At 43.2% G+C, this 21,947-nt stretch overlaps 1 protein-coding gene across 21 annotated transcripts in view; it reads right to left on the bottom strand.

Moving 5' to 3' along the window:
- Window positions 1–21,947, bottom strand: part of LOC137428872 (CLIP-associating protein 1-A) — a 266,499-nt gene that overhangs the window by 69,861 nt on the left and 174,691 nt on the right. For 13 of the 21 annotated variants that reach the window (XM_078780738.1, XM_078780737.1, XM_078780720.1 and 10 more), the window contains 3 exons: window positions 14,957–15,070; window positions 14,212–14,238; window positions 846–1,049 (listed from right to left, as the gene is read on the bottom strand). In XM_078780738.1, the coding sequence (XP_078636864.1) occupies window positions 846–1,049; window positions 14,212–14,238; window positions 14,957–15,070 (345 nt within the window). The remainder of the gene's footprint in view (window positions 1–845; window positions 1,050–14,211; window positions 14,239–14,956; window positions 15,071–21,947) is intronic. The other 8 variants (XM_078780725.1, XM_078780727.1, XM_078780729.1 and 5 more) reach the window with 1 other exon arrangement.

The following is a 21,947-nucleotide window of genomic DNA, read 5'->3' as shown; positions in this document are numbered from 1 at the left end:
TGTGTGTGTGTGTGTGTGTGTACCATACTGGAATACTGATCAATCCTCTAACAGGCATGTTGGGAATGTAAAGAACCCCACGAAATCCGATTCCCTTTTTTTTTTTTTTTTTAATTCTGTCATTTACCTTTCCCATTAATCGATGACATTGAGGAAGATGATCACAATAAGTACATGAGGAACAGCGAGACATTTTGGGCCTGAAAAACTGAGGGATTCACATACCTGTTTGAGGGATAATGATGCAAGGTCTTTTGAACAATATGGCAGGGCGGGCAGGATGGCCGACAGGCACACTCGTCTGAACCATCTAGCCTAGAATCATATCCCGACCCAGCTATAACTGTCATCCTGCTGTTTCACAGGCAGGATGATTCATCAATGTGTGTGCCGTCCCTCGGATGTACGTTAAACTGGGCAACCTGTCTGACACAGCATTTGTAGGCGAGGTGTACGTTAAAAATCCCATTGTGCTTCGCGAAGAGTAGGCGAGCTATCGTTGGCACCCTGAATAAATTACAAATTCCTGCCCTGACGTACAGGGAGCGTTGTAGTAGCACTACTAAGTAGCACAGCCACATACTGAGCAAAATGATGCGACTCGCAACCATGTGCTGCGTAAGAAAGAAGAAGAAGAAGAAAACCAAAATGGCAGCAACATGGGGGCTCTGCTGCGTGCACTGTTGACACCTTTTATACGATTATTTTAGTGTTTCTAAGTGTCAAATAACCTACCTTTGTTCCAAAACATGTTGAATACTGGTCTCAGCATACATGAACCACTCACAGAGGTGCTACCCTGTATGCATGTTCACAATACGACGTGAAACACCGTGTTCACTTACCCACTGACATACGACTGGGGCTTGTTTCACGGCTGCAACCTTGGCTGCGTGGGATGCGGCTCGGCTTGTAGGTGGTGCTCAAACCGGAACATAGGCCCATCCCAGAACCTTGCGTCGTTCCGAGTCCACGCGGGCTCATTCCCGCGTACCGTCCACTCGGAGCCACACTCAGCATGCGACTCGGTGACCCAGAACGGCTTCCCGCTGGGGTGGGGTGGAAATTTTAGATCAAGTGAAACCGAACTCTGATAAAGAAGAAGAGGCAGGATGCAAGCTGCTTCACAAAGTTAGGGATGAAGAGGATGAGGTAAATGGCTCCTGGGAATATTTCACCAGTGAGGGGATATTATACATCAACATTGATTTGAAAGCTGTGGAGCAATCTGACCACGCAAATTAAGGATGAGGAAGAGGGGCAGTCAAGAAGTTCGTACAACAAAGCATTCAAATATTACCATAGAACCATGTTAGGCCGAAATGAATCGTACACCTTCCATTTGCTAATAGCACCCCATCCCCTCTTGCTCCACACAATGTGAATCAAACGTCACTTAGTAATTACATTTATGTGCAAAGAAGGCTCCAATAACAAGCGAGTTTACAAACGCATGGTGGCCACGTACAATTATTGCGATGCACATCAATAGCCAAATGAGTCACAGATTTCAAGGGAGGTTGATAGTCCATTGAAGATGAAAAGTTTGTGCAACCAACCATCAACTGCCATCAATCTGAAAATAATTGCACAAGGTCAAAACGATGAGCGACGCAGAATTGTTTTACACTCCCCTGAAAATGAAGTGAAAGTGGATTCACCGAAAAGTTCCGATAACATAGGGAGGTTTGTGAAGTGGAATCGCAAGGAATCTGCGGCTTCCATGGAGCTCCACACTCAGCAGGCAAGACCATGGCATGGATATTTTTGTAATGTTAACTGTGTGAAGCTGATTGACGACGTAGTGTCATTAGTCAGGTTCACTATGTTTTTTCGTTCAAAATTTTGGTCGATTAGCAAAACTATACATTTTTGGAATATTCAGAGCATGAGGAATCCAAAAATTAATGTTTACATTTGCGTAGACACCTTTGTGAAAATGACACTCAGGACAGTGATGAAGATCTGTAAAAGCATATTCCTGAACGGTGTAGACCTCGTAGATCCTGTGTATAGGACTTATAGTTCAATCTGATACTACCTATAACTACCTATAACAACCTATAACTTCAAAGGACTTGCAATATCATGTATTATGTAATACAGTTATATCACAAATATAAAGACAATGGTTTTCAATTACCTTTGTTTGTTGCTTTTCTATAATCCTGAGCACTATTTTGAGGCCTTTATTGGATTCCTTGACCCAGAAAACATAGGATTAGCATATTTAATTAAGTCTCTAGGTTGACTAGAAGCCGAGATCGCGCAAAATATGTATTTTATGGCGGCCATTTTCAAAATCCAAAATGGCGGCCATGCAGGTGTCTGTGCAAATGCCAACATTGATTTTCAGATTCTCCATGCTCTGAAGATTCCAAAAATGTACAGGTTTGCTAATCCCAAAATTTTGAAAGAAATTATATTTGTTAACATCGTGAACCTGACTATCTTCATCACTGTCCTCAGTGTCATTTTCGCAAAGGTGTCTACGCAAATGTAAACATTAATTTTTGGATTCCTCATGCTCTGAATATTCCAAAAATGTATAGTTTTGCTAATCTACCAAAATTTTGAACGAAATTATATTTGTTAACATAGTGAATCTGACTAAAAGTAAAACGGTGAAATAATTGTGGGTTTTATGGTAAAAGCACCAAAATTGGCAAATATATAACACCGTAACCTACTGAAAGATAATGCATGTGGACCGACTTGAATTGTATTGAAGATTGTTGCCATTTAAAAAATGGCTTCCAAGTGTTTGTTTTTTTTCATAGAAGGCCAAGGCTCATAGAGGTGAAGTAACAGAGGGCAGAAACCTTGCAAAATGCACTGACATTGGGGTCAGTGGAACAAGTGGATGCAACATGGGAATGAATGGACAGGAGGAGGGAAGGGTTTGGAAGGAAACAACAACATGGTAAAAGATTAAGATGTTGGAGGTAGCGGGTGGGGAGGATGAACGGAGTGGAGGAGTGGGTTGAATGATGAGAAAAAGATCATGGATAGGGCAGAGACAAATGAGGACGTGAGACGGTGGAATACTGCCTACTTTAAATGATGGAGGAAAGAGAGGGATTGAACAGAAAGAGGAAGGAGGCTTCACAAGTGGGAGATGAGACGTTCAAAGGAGTGAAGGTGCGTGAAGAGCCTGGAATTTGGGAGTTTTACCAGGAGTGGGTTTCTGGAAAAACATATTCAATGTGGAAGGACTGGGGAGGGACACAAGGATGAAAGAGTAGTTGGGAGCAAGACATGAAGAAAGATGATAGAAAACAGAGACCACCAAATTTCCTGCAATAAGTGATCACCAGCAAGCCCTCATCTTCTGCCACTTTGTGGGAGATTCCAATGATGTCAAGATATTTTGATCCACAGCATCCAGAACACGGGTGTGGGAGAAGGCGGGGGACAGGGGGCACCTAATAGGGTTAGAGCAGTGGCTGATGGTGAGGCACAGAAGTTCAAGAAACTGAACCTGTTTCGTGATGCAAAACGAGAGATAGTTGGATTAGTTTGACTATCATTTCGGAGTGATAGGGTGATACCGAGATTTTGGAAGATCGAAGGACATTTTCCATTGATAGTAAGAGCATTTTATGAGATATTTCACAAATCTGTTAACTAAATTGTTACCAAAAAATTTCTTCACCAATATGTTTGTAAAGGTGTGTAATAACTAATAACATGTGTTAAAATGTTGAAGTTCAACTCCCGTGGGAAACCCAGGAAAAAAGCTGTTGAATTCGGGTACCGAAAAATTATTTTCGAGAATTTTTTTTTTTTAAATCGGCCCTTAAGTAACTTATGAGGGGTCAAATAAGGGTTTTTCATGATTCTGAGTTGATTGTTAACATTTATATTTTCACTTTTACATTTACACACAAAGTAGCTTTTATTTCACATACATATATAATACTCAAGAGTTATTTCTCATTCACAATGTCAGAAGTTTCAACAGTCATTGTCTATGTCTTCTTCAGACTCAACAACAGATTTGCCTGCTTTATTATATTCACAGCCTTCAGCCAAATCGGAAGATCAAAGGTCACTATAGCGACCCCAGCGCGCGGTATGCACTCTTTCAGAGTGGTGAAGATGGTGTTGAGGTCATTAGGGTCTCCTTCAATAACTGGGAGGAACTCGATCTGTGTGCTCTGCTTTGCATCATTAGCATGGATTCTCTTCATCCAGCCATTCCAGTTGGAGTGTGGGAACTCAGGATCGTTGGCTTTGATCACCCACCCCGCTGCCCAGAGTGTGTCACCTGGAGTGAGGAGTAGCTGATCATGAGCCAGGGAGGAGGAAAGCTCAGCGAGGGGGAGAAACATGATCGCGTTCGTTCCTATCTGTTTCCTGTTCGTAAATGGAATAATCTTTACTTCAGTTCCTCTCAGGATCTTAGCTTTGTCGAGTGCCTTCAACTTCACCCGGGGGAAAGCTGCTGTTGTCTGTGGATCTGGCAAAGGTGGTGCCGGAGAGGTGACTTCGATCCAACCCATTGAGTGAAAGGGAGTGTTTCGTGAATAGAGACAATGTTTAAATCTATATTGTCTCCAACAAACTGAGTGACTGCATTGTTTGTTTCCCCAACCTCCACAAAGACCACCTGATCATTACTTGACAATTCACTTTCACTGTCTGGCACTTTGGCTGTCATCACTGATTGATCCTCAAGCGCAGCATCAACCGCAACCTCATCATTGATCTGTTCATCGGTTTCCTCCACAATGGTGTCAAGAGTGCCAGAAGTATCTGGAACATCATCTCCACTCCTACTATTAAGGAAGCAGTATTTGTAGTTTTGTGTCTCCGTGTAAGACTCAGTGTATCCCAGCCGGTGGAACTTGTTGAGCATCCATTTTGACCCAAATCTATGATCAAGTTGTATGGCAAGCCCCATTTGGTGTGGCAATACTCCAGACCGAGGTTGACAGGCCTTAATAAAATTCTGCCCCAAACGGCAACTCTTTCGTCTGTCTTGACAATCGGTCTCAAGAACATCTGAAGGCTTGCAGGAACAAGTGTCAGCTGGCTATCGATGTCAGTCATACTGTGTGTGGTGGGGTATGACTTTGGACCTAAATCAATCAAGGCAATATCATTGGATATGAACTTGAGTGCCGTCTTTATGATCTGAGTCTTCTCATCTCCATGGTCAAGATTAGCATGATGCTCTCGCAGAATATTGTCGGTGCCATCTTTGAGACAGAGTACATCTGCCCTTCTTTCCTGTGTTGTGAAATACAAGGTGTCTTCGTATTTCTCTAGAAGTTTTATCTTTAGCCAATGCTTTGAATAAGAAAGGCTCTTCTCTGGTGACTGATCAAACTCCTGCAGCTTTTCATGGACTTGGTCCATGTTCATTACCCCATGCTCTAATTCTGAGTCTAACCATTCGCATAATTCAATAAAAACTGCCTCTCGCTCCTCATCAATACTCCTCTGTCCTCTCTTCCTTTTTCCTTCCTCATCAGTCTTGGACAAACTGTCACCTCTCGCAAACATAAGTTTGCATCGCAAATGGTACAGTGTTTCTTCTGCTACCAAGTCGTTGATCCCTTCCAGGCGTCCAGTGACTTCAGTGCCCCAGTCATCCCCGCGACTCCGTGCTGTCTTCAGCAAGCTTGCCTTCAGTGTATCTGCAGTCAAATTATCTGGCACTCTGTATCTCTTTCTAGCTTGTGCTGGATTATTTTTGTAGAGCTGGGCTGGTTGGTTGCAAAGAATGCATACATCCTTATACAGGAGGTCAACTGACTGTGATCTTCTAGAACTGCAGCCAGTTGATGAACTGAACTCACAAGTAGTGCGTCTTCTCTTCAACTTTGATGACTCTTTCTCTGCCTTTGATGCTTGAGCTGACTTCTTGGTGGTTGCAACAAAGTTGTTGTACAGATCATTTTTACACTTCTGGTGGTACCTCAGTTTTCCTTCCTTTTGAGCCTCCTTCATATGTTCCACAACAGTAACATTTTCGACAGTTTCTGCTTGTTTCAATAAAGTTGAGTATCCCTTTGGAGTTGCCTGTATGAGCCTTTCAGCTGGTGTATCCGAGCGTGCACAGATGAAGCAATTGAGCACAGGTGGAGTAACGTCTTCATCCATATTGCTAGACTCCATGTCCTGCAAAGTAGAAAATGAGATATATTTAGAAATTATTTTTCCACAAAGGAGTGTCTGTGGTGAAATATAAATGTTAACAATCAACTCAGAATCATGAAAAACCCTTATTTGACCCCTCATAAGTTACTTAAGGGCCGATTTAAAAAAATAAAAATTCTCGAAAATAATTTTTCGGTACCCGAATTCAACAGCTTTTTTTCTGGGTTTCCCACGGGAGTTGACCTTCAACATTTTAACACATGTTATTACACACCTTTACAAACATATTGGTGAAGAAATTTTTTGGTAACAATTTAGTTAACAGATTTTCATATGTTTCCCTTACTATGATCTAACCTCCCAACTCAAGAGCAAATGCTCCAGCCATTACATGACCAAGTCGAAGTTGTCTCCAAAAAGGAAGACAAAAAGTTTTCCTGAGCATCGGAGAAGTCGTTCATGCCGATGAAGAACAAGATCGGACCCAATATTTTGCTTTTGGACAATGCAGACTCCACTGGGAGAGAAGAGAGAGTTCCTTTGATAACAAAACTGATTTCATGAGTGAAGCGAGTCAGAAATCCAAGAATGAAGGCATCTTTGTATGGCACAGGTAAAGAGTAAGCAGAGGAAGAAAACAGACTGTTTTAATGCCCGAGATGTGCCCAGAGGTAGTATATTTAATTTTATTTAGATCTAGCGCCTGCAACTGTTGCAAAGAGCAGCAGCAGCATGACCTGCAGTGTTGAATGACTGGGAGGGAATCCAAACGGATGGTCAGCGACCACGCTGCTTTTGAAAGCAGAAAAGACAACATCACAGAGAAGTTGGATTCCATGACTTTCCTTGTAATTCAGAGCAATCTCACTGGGCCTAAGGTTCGTATTGTTTCGTTAAACAATCAGAAATCACTTTCATTCAATCGTTTAGTTAAACAAGGGCATGTTATTAACATTCCTTGCAGTAAAAATTGCATCCATTTCCATGTGAAAATAAAATAAGATGGAAAGTTGATAGAAGGGAAAACAACAACCACACCACCCAATGATTGCTTAAAAGTACCATACTCCGAAATGGCGAAAAATAGTGAAGAATAACCTAGTAATTAAAATGTCATTCCATCACTTACGCTCTTAGAGATTCTGGAGAAACATGAAATATAGTCAACACTTACTGTTTGTTGTTTGCAATAACTAGTCAGCACTTATGGTTTGCAATAACTAGTCAACACTTACTGTTTGCAATAAGGAGTCAACACTTATGGTTTGCAATAACTAGTCAACACTTATGGTTTGCAATAACTAGTCAGCACTTATGGTTTGCAATAACTAGTCAACACTTATGGTTTGCAATAACTAGTCAACACTTATGGTTTGCAATAACTAGTCAACACTTATGGTTTGCAATAATTAGTCAACACTTAAGAGATTTCAATAACTAGTCAACACTTACTGTTTGCAATAACTAGTCAACACTTAATGTTTGCAATAACTAGTCAACACTTATGGTTTGCAATAACTAGTCAACACTTAAGAGATTTCAATAACTAGTCAACACTTACTGTTTGCAATAACTAGTCAACACTTAATGTTTGCAATAACTAGTCAACACTTATGGTTTGCAATAACTAGTCAACACTTAAGAGATTTCAATAACTAGTCAACACTTACTGTTTGCAATAACTAGTCAACACTTAATGTTTGCAATAACTAGTCAACACTTATGGTTTGCAATAACTAGTCAACACTTATGGTTTGCAATAACGAGTCAACACTTACTGTTTGCAATAACTAGTCAACACTTAATGTTTGCAATAACTAGTCAACACTTATGGTTTGCAATAATTAGTCAACACTTATGGTTTGCAATAATTAGTCAACACTTAAGAGATTTCAATAACTAGTCAACACTTAATGTTTGCAATAACTAGTCAACACTTATGGTTTGCAATAATTAGTCAACACTTAAGAGATTTCAATAACTAGTCAACACTTAATGTTTGCAATAATTAGTCAACACTTATGGTTTGCAATAATTAGTCAACATTTAAGAGAATGCTATAACTAGTCAACACTTACTGTTTGCAATAACTAGTCAACACTTTATGTTTGCAATAACTAGTCAACACTTATGGTTTGCAATAATTAGTCAACATTTAAGAGAATGCAATAACTAGTCAACACTTACTGTTTGCAATAACTAGTCAACACTTAATGTTTGCAATAACTAGTCAACACTTATGGTTTGCAATAACTAGTCAACACTTATGGTTTGCAATAACTAGTCAACACTTACTGTTTGCAATAACTAGTCAACACTTAATGTTTGCAATAACTAGTCAACACTTATGGTTTGCAATAACTAGTCAACACTTACTGTTTGCAATAACTAGTCAACACTTACTGTTTGCAATAACTAGTCAACACTTAATGTTTGCAATAACTAGTCAACACTTATAGTTTGCAATAACTAGTCAACACTTAATGTTTGCAATAACTAGTCAGCACTTACGTTTCGCAATAACTAGTCAACACTGAAAATTTGGTGGCCATCGCTCAAGAGGTTGCAGATAAAATGAACTCAAAAGAAAAATAGAAAGCATCTGAAAATGCAAAGCCCATCACACCCACTTTGTATTCAGACTTCTTTTTTCGTGTGCGAAACATGACGAAAACAGCTAAAAAAAGAATACCAAAAAAATTGAAGATTTTTGGCAATCTTGACCTTTTCACATCAAAAGCAATGGGCTTCAGCAACTCAATATGCAAACCCTGCTCAAATTTCAAGTCAATCGGATGAAAACTGGCGATTGTATGCAACCTTAACTTCTTGATCAAAAAAAAAAAAAAAAAAAGTTTTAGCTTTTCATTGGTGAACCAATTCAGTGACCCAATATGCAAATTCTTAAAATTACAGGTCAATCAGATGGAAATTGACGATTCTATGCAACCTTTACCTTTCATCTTTTGTTCTAAAAAGAAAAGAAAAAACAATCAGTTTCTAGCTTTTAATTGGTGAACCAATTCATTGACCCAGTATGCAATTTTTTTAAATTGCAGGTCAATTGCATGTGATGCTGACCTTTGACCTTTTGATCAGATCATTAATTTGTCTTCATATTTTCAAAATAAATAAATAAATAATCCCCCTGCTAGAGTGGGGGTTAGCCTTGCAGGCCCCATGACAATCATCATGGTTGCCTTTTTGAGGCAATGTTTTTATGGCCGGATGCCCTTCCTGAAGCCAACCCTATAGTTGCCTCATACGACACACAGCGATACAGTGTACCTATTCTAAACCGGGGCACACACCGGCACGTTCATCCCAGCAAGCTGGTACTCAATTGTGCCGTACCTTGGGGCAAGCCTACCAGAAGTAAAAAAATATTATAAAGGCCAAACACATAGAATTACCTTTTGAAACAATCGCTGCTTCAGTTTAACACTAAACTGAAAGGGAGAATCCCCGCAGTGTGTTCAGTTACTAAGCAGTTAGCAAGCGCTTACCAAGCCAGCCGTTCCTTATCAGCTGTTTTGAATGAACTGATTGCTCGAATGGTTAAACCAATTGGTGAGCGCTCCACAAGAAACTTGGTAACTGAACACACCCCCGATGTTCTTGAAGCCGAGGCTTAGATCTACTGTAATCTATATACCCCAAAGGGATAACAACATGACCCTTACTGTCACTCCGCACAGTGTGGGTCTACGAGTTTTGAAAAATTCAAGTAAGTGGCTTCATCTCCAACTCAGTAGGTTAAAGGTCGTCTGTGCCAAATTTGATACCGTTACCACAAAAGTCACAATTCTTTGATAATTTTGCACCATTCCGCTGGATGAGTAACACCATCATCGCTGCCAAATATTATGTCAACATGCTGCCGTAATTGTGAAGATCAAGAAGAAGAAGAAGAAGTGACAAGGAATGTCGACAAAGGAGCGTGATCCTGCTCCATGACTATTTGCATGGTCATGTTACACGTGCTCCCACGATTCAACACTGTAGTTTTGAGCAGTTTACACCTTCAATTCCCGATTGATCCCCATCAACTATTATTCGTTGCACACCAGTTTCGACACACAGCCAGATTGAAGGATAAATGGAGCATGTGCATTGATGACAACAGAAATCGATATTGTAAAGTCAACATTCACATTTGTGGTATCTTCTTGACATAGTATATTGTTCTACAAACTTTCTGAATGGCCATCACAATTTTTTAAAGCTCAACATACTTGGTGGGAAGAAAAATGCCAAAGCTCTTATATGATCTCTTACAATGCCATAACGCATGCCTATTACAAGCTTAAAAAGAAGGCCCTGGTGGAACATTCTCCACAAGCAGGTGAAAGCAAGGCGGATGTGAACCTGCATGATGGTAACTGCTCAGCAGCATAAACGAGGGGGAAACGTCAGACTATACAGTTGTGGTAAAGAATATTGCGGCACACCTATTTGTAGAACTTATTCTCAGTTAGTTTGGCCCTCAATCCTGACTCACCTGCATGAATGACCTGCACATGCATGGTGTTGTGTCTCAGACGTCGCAGTGTTTTTTTCTTTTTTCACTCCAGCAAGAGGTCAAGGAAAGAAATGAATTGCGTGCGCCATTTCGCAAAGTCTGACCAAAATTGAGAGCTTTTCCTGCACTAGACCTTAAATGGCAACAACTCAAGAAAAAAGCGCTTCGTACTGTCAAAGTCCAAAACAAAACATGATCAAAATCCCAAACCAAAGGTGGACGTTGAAAGGCATAGACAAGTCAAAATTGAAGTCACAGATGATTCACAGAGCACAGTGAAAGGCACTGAAGGACATTGTGATGCACTTTTAGACTGTGTGGGATGTGGGATTGTGATGCTGTGTGGGATGGAGTTGGAAAGGAACAAGGTGTCGGAATGTGCACCATCCAAAGACTTTTTCCTGTGGTCTAAAAGAAAATGTGTGATATTGCAGATCTTTGTAAATGCCCAATGACATTTTGTATTTCCCCAAACAAAAGAATCGGAAATGTCTGTGCTGGCACTTTTGGTGCGGATCAGCTATTTGAATTTGAGTGAGGACGTCTTGTCGGGCCAAGAGAAAATTGGTGGGCATTATTTTCTCACACATGAGACCAACTTCATCCCCAATGAATACTCAATATGGCGTGTACTCGGTAAGCGGTTGGGCAAACTCTACCAAAAAGGCATGGCTGGCTGACATTTGTGCTCAGGCTTCCCCCCTGCATGACGTAGAGCCCACCGCCGGTAGTTGCACTAAATAATGGTTTCATGTCATCTGTGGTGGGAGAAACAGAAATCTTCCAGTAAATGTCGAGGGCCTTGTCCACAATGACGGCATAGATATGGGATCATTCTCCTTGTGGCATTTACTGGAACAGTACTACATGAAAAGAGCGGTGGTCCATTTCCAAGAACGTTCCGGGTAAACATATTGTCACGTGGAAGTCACCCACCCAAAAGTGCGTATTCACTATCCTGGATGTCAAATGCATCATGGATGAATCGAACAATCCACACTTTGCACGAATCTCCCAAGCTGTCGACTCCACTCATTTCCCATGTATGTTCCAAAACACCGGTTAAAAAACAGGATTACTTTAATTTACCCTCCAGGGACATCAATCAAACCCAACTTGTCGGTGAGGGAAAATGGCGAGAAAATGAGGGGCAACACTTCCCTTCAAGAAGTAAATAAATAATTATGAACAAGAAAACACGCCATGAATTCCCCAACAAAAATCCAGAAAGAAACTAAAACGGCACTCAGTAGAGAGCATACCTCCGCCTGTTTGGCCATGTCACTCAATGGTGAAGAATCACTTAGAAAATTAAATAATTCTCATATCCGAATCCATATTCAGATCTTCACCAAAATCGAATATATTTGTCCATGTCAGACACCCAACCAGTCCACCAAGTTTCGTCCAAATCCATCCACAACCTTTTGAGATATCCTGCTATGTATCGTTTTTTGCCACATCTCCCAATGGTGAAGAATCACTTAAAAATTATAGTAGCGGGATCCGAAACCAGATCTTCACCAAAATCGAATCATTTCGTCCTTGTCACATACGCTACATCTCTGCCAAATTTAGTCCATATCCGTCCACAACCTTTTGAGATATTTTGTTCACAAACAAACAAGAAGACGTCATGCAGAGCACAATACTTGCAAAATCCACCCCCTCCCGGAAAAAAAGGTTGCAATTGATCCAGCAAATTGTCCATTTCATCAAGATCAAAATTTACGATCTTGATCAAAGCTTGGGTCAATAGGATGAAAAGTGATGATTTTTCGATAAAAATTGATGATTTTAGAAGTTTCACCTTGGGTTGACCTTTGACGTTTTGATCTAAAAAAAAATAGTTTGTTTCCCAATTCAGCGAGGCATTATGCAAATTCTGTTATATTTTCAAGTCAATCGGATGAAAATTGACGGGTTTTTCCAGATAAAAATTGATGATTTTGGAAGTTTGACCTTAAGTTGACCTTTGACCTTTTGACCTAAAATTGTTGGTTTTCCAATTTTATGACAATATACAAATGCTGTTCAATTTTCAAGTAAATCGGATTAAAAATGGTGATTTTAGAAATTTGACCTCTAGATGACCTTTGGACTCAAAATCAATAGACGTCTCAATTGTAACGACTTCTATAACTTGGTGAAGTTTCGTGACGATCGGTTTAGAATTGTGACCTGTAGGCCGGTGACAGACAGACAGACAGACAAACTAACAGACAGAATAACAAACGCAACCGACCAATATACTTGAAAAATCTTCGATTTTGCAAGTAACAAACGGACAAACGGACAGGGGTGAAAACATAACCTCCATCCACCTTTGATGGCGGAGGTAATTATATGGAATAAGCCATCCTGGCTGTGGGCTCACACAAACAGCAATGCACTCCAATTGAGCAAATTGAGAGGTGGGGAGGGGTGGGAAGAAGCACGTGGTGACAAATTCCAGGATGTCACGGAACTTGTATGTACCGACACAGCGAGCGAGAGTTGGGATTGGAGGATAGAAGGGAGTTGAAGATTCACAAATGGAGTCATCACAGTTTGGAGGGTTATAGACCATGCACAGAAACGAGTCAGTTATATGGAGAGGGAAACTGATGTCTGTGAGGTGTGGCGCAGTATTGTAATTTAGCCCGAGTGAATCTTTAGAGGAGGAAGAAGAAGGCCCTGGAGAGAAGAAGTGCAGTCCAGGAGGCCTCGTTTTGAAAAGGACAAAGGGGGCAATGAGGCTTGGCTGAGGAGCTACTCGTCGCTGGCCTTCCTCACGGCACACGAGGGATTCATTTCGTCGTGCTCTGTTTGGCTTTCTGCATCTTTGGTGCAACTCGTCACTGGTGCTGCTCTTGGCAGTTTTACTTTTGTCTTTGGACCAACTTCGTCACTGGTTCTCACCTCGCACCTGGTTTCCAAAGTGGGCTGCATCGATTTCTGCATATCGTAGACATAGGGAAGTCCCGCCTGCATTCTCATCGTGTTGAAAAAACGTGTTCTGTGGCGTGTAGATTGGGTTAGGAGTTGTGCTTATTTCTCATCATTGTACATAAGTTTGAGTGTTTCCATTTACCTGTGTCTTTCTTTGATTCGCTTGTTTCGTACCGTTTTTTAAAGTGTGTTGTCCACCCACTTCCCTGTATTTTTCTCGAGAAAATAAATCCTTCAAGAGGTAAGAAAACATGTTTGAGCCATCTGCTTTTCGTGTGTTTGCCATTGATTTCGGAATAATTGAAGAATCCTCGGGGAACGGTAAAGTTGTAGAATTTATTGAACGCAGTGCAATGAATAAAAGACCGCTCTGCCATATCCCGAGATTAAAGTTCCTGGCGCTGAGGATGCTGTGTTAACGGAGCCTCAAACATGACAATATCAACATGGAAGCATCACAGTCCGGCAATCATAGCATGGGATGGGCAGCATATGAAAAGTTTCAGAAAGATGATATCGAAAGAAAGAGAGAAAGAACAAATGAGGAAAGTAAGCTTGGCACAGAAGCAGCAATGAATGAGGAGACTGGGAAGCCTGCGTAAGGAGTCTAAAATGGGATGAGCATGCATGGAGACCTGATAACTCCTTACCACCACCAGGGTTCGCAGATTTTGATCCTGGGTAAGTAATCAGGACATGGGTTTTTGGGCATGAGAGGCAGTAGGGGTTCAGGATTGGAGAAAATGGAGGAAAATGTCCAGGAATTGGGAAGGGGGAAGAGGGGTTGGCAGGAAAACAATCTCATTATATATAGAAAACATATGTCTTGAGCGACGTTCGTGCATGCACAACTTGGTGGCACAAACAAGGCATTGCACAGGCTTAGCAAAATGAAAACTTCTCGTGTGTCTCACACAATAGAATTATACACTCACTGCCAATCGAAAGATCCATCAATAATTTTGACACATTATCTTTATCGACATTTACCTGTTTGTTTTGCATTACAAAATCTTGAAGTATTAGCAAACACTCAATATCATTTAAATATTTATGGTCATCTCACATAATGCTTTGTTAGGCCAGATTCCGTTGAGTCAGTGATTAAATAACAACCTCCACAACTAGAAATCGTTTGATTGAACGGAACGTTCTGGAACCTGATATACAGCGTATGCAATGCCACGTAAGATGGCTAATCAGAAACCTAAGAGCCATCCATTAGGAAATCATGTGGGATGTACAGAAAGGGAGAGAGAATGAGCCAGAATAACAGAGTTTGAGTCATAAATCGGTGATCGGTGGCAACAACATGGAATACAAATGTGAAGCAAATGAGAGAATGGGAATGGCGGAAATCAAAGTCAAAACCATACGTGTAGTTTTAAGACTCACGCTGCGATTGCGAAATCTTGCTGCGACTGCGGCCACGTGTCTCAGAAGCCACCTGTGATGGCGAGTTGGTGAGAGGCACGTTGCCAGGACCTGGCCGTCTTGCACGTACGCGTCCTGAGAAATTCCAACGAAGCAATAAGAAAAAAAATTACAGGTGAATGCAATTCTTTGGTTGGTCACATACAGCCAATGTGAACAGCAGCAGCAAGTCTGTCAAGCAAGCAAAGATGAGGCGGGGCGTGAAACTCAAATGACTGCTTCATCCTTTAAAACCTCCAAAGTGACTCAAGTATAAAGAACAGCATTGTCACTGGAGTAAAAACGTATTGCATTTCAATGGAAGTGCACAACATTCATGTAAGAACAATGTTAAGTCGACACTGGGGGGAAAAATTGGGTACAAGTGGCAAGGGGATAGCGAGCAGGAGAGAGAGAGAGAGAGAGCGAGAGAGAGCGAGAGAGAGCGAGAGAGAGAGAGAGCGAGAGAGAGAGAGCGAGAGAGAGAGCGAGAGAGAGAGAGAGAGCGAGAGCGAGAGCGAGAGCGAGAGAGAGAGAGAGAGAGAGAGAGAGAGAGAGAAAGGAAGGAAACACTGAAAGCAGAAAATAAGACAGTTCGGTTAGGAAACGTTAATGGAGGAATAAAAATCGTGGGACAAAATTGGGGATTACAATAGATGGAGGTGCACAACTTCCTCGGAGACATGTAAGGAAGAGTGAGACAGGACAGCTTCTAGAAGGCGTTTCGATAAACGGGAGAAACAAAGAATAAAAGAGTTGAGGTCTGCAGCCAGCCTTGATTTTGGAAATGCTACCAGAAGAGGGTTACTCGAGTGTGACACAACCTGGAATTGTAGGAGTGTGTCAGAGGACTGAGAGAGTAAAGAGAGCAATGTTGGTGAATAGACGGTAAAAGCAGACCATGCCTGTGATCTAAAAGCCCGAAGTTGTGCTTCAGCCTCATCATGGGAGATCCAATAATGTTGAGAGCTTTCGATTCCACAGAATGAAGCACAGGCCATAGCAGAGAACAATATTTTACTGAGTTACAGACAAAGGGCTTGTAGACAGAGTAGTTCTGATTTTCCAAGGAAAGATGGGTCGACGGAAGATGCCCAGTCTGTGGCTGGCTTTGAATGACAGCTTTGCTACATCATCGGCACGAGAGGTCTTGCCTGATGGTGAGGCCTCGAAGTTCAAAAGACTGAACCTCTTCCAGTGGCTGAATATGGAAATAAACACGTTTTGACAATCACGGTTTGATGATCCTACTGGACCAATAGGATGACACAGTGAGATTTTTCTTGGATGAAAGCAGATGTTCACTTTATCAGCCCAACATCTATTTAATTCCAGATCAGCAAAGAGTGATGCAGATGCAGTCCCCTTAATAGTGGGATGGAATACTGCATAACACATTGAGGAGTCATCTACAAAAAGGAAGAGTGGGCTTTCCAAGAGCATCAGAGAGGTCATTTATGTAAATGAGAAACAACACTGGGCCCAAAACATCCATTGGGATGTCCACAGAATTTCTGCACCCACGAGGCGAGGGGGAGAGAGGGTCCCATTGAGAGCAACACGTTTACTGCAAGAGTCAAACGTCCAGGAATGAAATCGGCCTTCTATGCCACAGGCAGAGAGCTTGGCAAACAAAGCAGGTTGCCAGACTCTGATGAATGCCCGAGGTATGTCCAAGGAGGCTGTCTTAACCTATTATTTGAGATTGAGGGCCTCAGATCATTACTGAGAGTGGAGAAGAAGTTGATAAAGTAAACTCCGTTACCACAACCGCCTCTCCACAGGATTTCAGTGTACGAGGACCGAGATAATGGACAAGATAACCGCAGGTGCCACACAGGATAGGATAAGCCAGTGCATGAGAGAAAGAAGGCATTTCTGAAAGTATTCCACTGCAGAGTTAATATCAGGTACTGTGAAAGTGGTTGTCTAATCCTTATGCGAGAGGCTACATTGAAGTCCATGCCAGGTAGCCATGCATGAGCTTTGCAAAAAAAGTTGTCAGAAGAGGAACATGAGATATTTGATCATAGGTTAGTCATTACTCAGTCCAGGAGCGAGGGTGTATCAATTACATAAATCCAGGTGGAGAAGTTTACAGATTGGATCAAACCCACGGCATTGCATAAGGCCTTTACTGCAAGGTCATGTCTGTTTTCTGCAGAGCCAACACCCATCCAGCTGGCATCAAGACGGTTGAAATCGTCCATGAAAAACAGACAATGGATGGATGATAATGAGTTCATCCATGTTAGAGGAAATAAGTTATTCATCATTATCAGACATCGTCAACGTTGGGCAGACGGTATGCCACACAAACAAATATCAGGTGGCTGTGGAGACATACAGTCACGTGAAAAAGTAAGTACACCCCATGTAAAGTTTTGACTTTTTCAACATATTTCAACATACAGCTATTTGATCTTCATTTCAACAATATTGAAAGATAATGGTGATATAATATAACAAATATCATGAAACATTTACATTTTGTAGTCCATTGTATAATTTAAATAAACATAAATGCAAATGTGGAAAAAGTAAGTACACCCTTGGCTCTAATAGGTGGTATTGCCCCCTTTGGCAGAAACAACCTCAAGTAGGTATTTCTTATAACTGTCTACCAGTCTCTGGCATCGACTGGGAGAAATTTTTGCCCACTCCTCCATGCAGAATTCTTTCAGCTGTGCGATATTTGAGGGATTTCTTGCATGCACAGCTCATTTCAAATCCCCCCACAACATAGTCAGGTTCACTATGTTAACAAATATAATTTCGTTCAAAATTTTGGTAGATTAGCAAAACTATACATTTTTGGAATATTCAGAGCATGAGAAATCCAAAAATTAATGTTTACATTTGCGTAGACACCTTTGCGAAAATGACACTCAGGACAGTGATGAAGATAGTCAGGTTCACTATGTTAACAAATATAATTTCTTTCAAAATTTTGGGATTAGCAAACCTGTACATTTTTGGAATCTTCAGAGCATGGAGAATCTGAAAATCAATGTTGGCATTTGCACAGACACCTGCATGGCCGCCATTTTGGATTTTGAAAAGGGCCGCCATAAAATACATATTTTGCGCGATCTCGGCTTCGAGTCAACCTAGAGACTTAATTAAATATGCTAATCCTATGTTTTCTGGGTCAAGGAATCCAATAAAGGCCTCAAAATAGTGCTCAGGATTATAGAAAAGCAACAAACAAAGGTAATTGAAAACCATTGTCTTTATATTTGTGATATAACTGTATTACATAATACATGATATTACAAGTCCTTTGAAGTTATAGGTTGTTACAGGAAGTTATAGGTAGTATCAGATTGAACTATAAGTCCTATACACAGGATCTACGAGGTCTATACCGTTCAGGAATATGCTTTTACAGATCTTCATCACTGTCCTGAGTGTCATTTTCGCAAAGGTGTCTACGCAAATGTAAACATTAATTTTTGGATTCCTCATGCTCTGAATATTCCAAAAATGTATAGTTTTGCTAATCTACCAAAATTTTGAACGAAAAAACATAGTGAACCTGACTAACATCTCGATGGGATTTACATCTGGGCTTTGACTTGGCCATTCCAGAACCCTCCATTTCTTTCTTTTCAGGCATTCCTTGGTGGATTTACTGGTATGTTTAGGGTCATTGTCATATTGCAAGGTCGACCTTCAGTTGAGTTTCAACTTTCCGACAGATAGCCTCACATTATCCTCAAGCACCCTTTGGTACAATGAAGAATTCATAGTGGATTCTATGGTGGTGAGCTGCCCAGGCCCTGATGCAGCAAAGCTGCCCCAAACCAAAATATTTCCACCACCATGCTTTACAGTTGGTATCAGGTTCTTGTGGTCAAATGCTGTCTTTGGTTTTCGCCAAACATGTCTTCTGGTACTGTGGCCAAATAGCTCTACCTTTAACTCATCTGTCCAGAGCACATTCTTCCAGAAGTGCTGGTCTTTGCCGAGGTGTTCATTGGCAAACTTTAGTCTTGCCCTGATGTTCTTTCTGGACAGCAAAGGTTTCCTCCTGGCACACCTCCCATGTATATCAAATTTGTGCAGCCTCTTCCTAAAGGTAGACTCGTGCACTTTGACATCAACAGTGGCAAGAGATCAACAGTGGCAAGAGCTACCTGTAGGTCCCGTGATGACATTCTGGGGTTCTTAGACACTTCTTTCAGCATCTTGTGGTCTGCTCTCGGGCTGAACTTGCTGGGGCGGCCTGGCCTGAACAAGTTGCCAGTTGTCTGGAATCTTCTCCACTTGTAGATGATCTTCCGGACAGTCGAATGATTGATTTCAAATTGTTTGGAGATCTTTTTAAATCCCTTCCCAGACTCGTAGGCATCTATAACCTTCTTTCTGAAGGCCTCAGAGAGCTCTTTTGATCTAGGCATGGTGATGCCGCACACTTCAACAACAAAGAGCAAACCAAACTAAATGTCTGAGGTTTAAATAAGACAGGTTCCTCCAAGATCCTCTCTAACGATGTTCTAATCATTTGCACCTGAGCTGGTGCCCCTGATTCTAATTTTATGTATTTGAAGTAGTGATAAATGTAGGGGTGTACTTACTTTTTCCACATGCGAAATTTGCATTTATGTTTATTTAAATTATACAATGGACGACAAAATGTAAATGTTTCATGATATTTGTTATATTATATCACCTTTATCTGTCAATATTGTTGAAATGAAGATCGAATAGCTGTATGTTGAAATATGTTGAAAAAGTCAAAACTTTACATGGGGTGTACTTACTTTTTCACATGACTGTATACGCAGCCAGAGATATTTCACATATCTTGGAGGGGTTATTGAAGACAATGGACAATGACTGATGGAGTTCATGTCATACACAGGAACTCTGCCACTGCAGAGGAGGAAAAGAGAAGAGCCAGTAAAACACCAAGGATTCAGAAACATCCTGCAAGAGAAATGTTTCTGTTGAACATAAAATGTCCAGAGCTACAGTAGTAAACTGCATGGAGATATCAGCAGAATCATAACAGAGACCTCAATCAAATATTGGGAGACCACATTGAAGGGGTTGGAGAAGGAGATGAGGAGTAGGTGGTGTGTGGAGTTAGGGTGACGGTGGGGACCGTATGACATGTGGTCGGCATAAGTGGGGCATGTGTTGGGGGAGACACGATGTGCTGTGGGGAAGGCGTGATGGACGGAGGAAAGGGGGGCATGATATGCGGTGGAGAGGAGGCGATGCGACTCGCGATGGGGGACGGACGGAGTGATGCTCGGTTGGGGATGGACGGCGTGACGCTTGGTGAGGGACGGATGGCGTGACGCGCAGTGGGGTACGGACGGCGTGACGCGCAGTGGGGAACAGACGGCGTGACGCGCAGTGGGGGACGGCGGCGTGACGCGCAGTGGGGGACGGACGGCGTGACGCGCAGTGGGGGACGGACGGCGTGACGCGCAGTGGGGGACGGACGGCGTGGCGCGCAGTGGGGGACGGACGGCGTGGCGCGCAGTGGGGGACGGACGGCGTGGCGCGCAGTGGGGGACGGACGGCGTGGTGCGCAGTGGGGGACGGACGGCGTGGCGCGCAGTGGGGGACGGACGGCGTGGCGCGCAGTGGGGGACGGACGGCGTGGTGCGCAGTGGGGGACGGACGGCGTGGCGCGCAGTGGGGGACGGGCGGCGTGGCGCGCAGTGGGGGACGGACGGTGTGGCGCACAGTGGGGGACGGATGGCGTGGCGCGCAGTGGGGGACGGAAGGCGTGGCGTGCAGTGGGGGACGGACGGTGTGGCGCGCAGTGGGGGACGGACGGCGTGGCGCGCAGTGGGGGACGGACGGCGTGGCGCGCAGTGGGGGACGGACGGCGTGGCGCGCAGTGGGGGACGGACGGCGTGGCGCGCAGTGGGGGACGGACGGCGTGGCGCGCAGTGGGGGACGGACGGCGTGGCGCGCAGTGGGGGACGGACGGCGTGGCGCGCAGTGGGGGACGGACGGCGTGGTGCGCAGTGGGGGACGGACGGCGTGGCGCGCAGTGGGGGACGGGCGGCGTGGCGCGCAGTGGGGGACGGACGGTGTGGCGCACAGTGGGGGACGGATGGCGTGGCGCGCAGTGGGGGACGGAAGGCGTGGCGCGCAGTGGGGGACGGACGGTGTGGCGCGCAGTGGGGGACGGACGGCGTGGCGCGCAGTGGGGGACGGACGGCGTGGCGCGCAGTGGGGGACGGACAGCGTGGCACGCAGTGGGGGACCGATGGTGTGAAGCACGGTGTGCGACGGATGGTGTGATGCACGGTGGAGGAGAGACGGTGTGACGGGTGGTGGGAGACGGGCGGCATGATGCGTGGTGGGAGACAGGTGGCATGATGCGTGGAGGGAGACAGGCGGCATGGTGCATGGTGGGAGACGGGCGGCATGACGCATGGTGGGAGACGGGCGGCATGATGTGTGGTGAGAGACGGGCAGCATGATGTGTGGTGGGAGACGGGCGGCGTGACGCATAGTGAGGGGGGAAGATGCGAGGCACATTGGGGACGGCACGAGGCGTGACACGAGGGATGGCACATTGGGGACGGCACAAGGCGTGACACGAGGGATGGCACAGTTGCTACATCGTAATCATACATGCCGATTCCAATGAACACGGTTTGGCTTATAAGTAAGACAGCAAAAGTTGAGAAATTCAAGTGTTCAAATTGCTTATTTGAAGATGACCATTGTAAAAGTCTTTTCTCTGGTACAGATGGTTCCAAAACAATTGCCAGGATTACGGCAAATGATACACTCTCAGGAGAAGAAGAGATAGAAAAAGTAAAGCAAACATGCAGAATATGAATAAGAAAAATAATCCACATGAATAAAAGGAGAGCGTCTGTGTCTGTCTGTCTGTCTGTCCCGTTTCCGATATTCTTTACGTCACCGCTTTGTACATCACCAAACTTCGTAGAAATCATTAACAATGTCTTACAATTGTGCTTCAGGTGTTGTATTA

The sequence above is a fragment of the Myxine glutinosa genome, chromosome 6 (assembly GCF_964187855.1).
Source record: "Myxine glutinosa chromosome 6, kmMyxGlut1.1, whole genome shotgun sequence".
NCBI lineage: Eukaryota > Metazoa > Chordata > Myxini > Myxiniformes > Myxinidae > Myxine > Myxine glutinosa.
The sequence above is the reverse complement of the archived record's forward strand: the minus strand, read 5'-3'. Positions and strand labels throughout refer to the sequence as shown.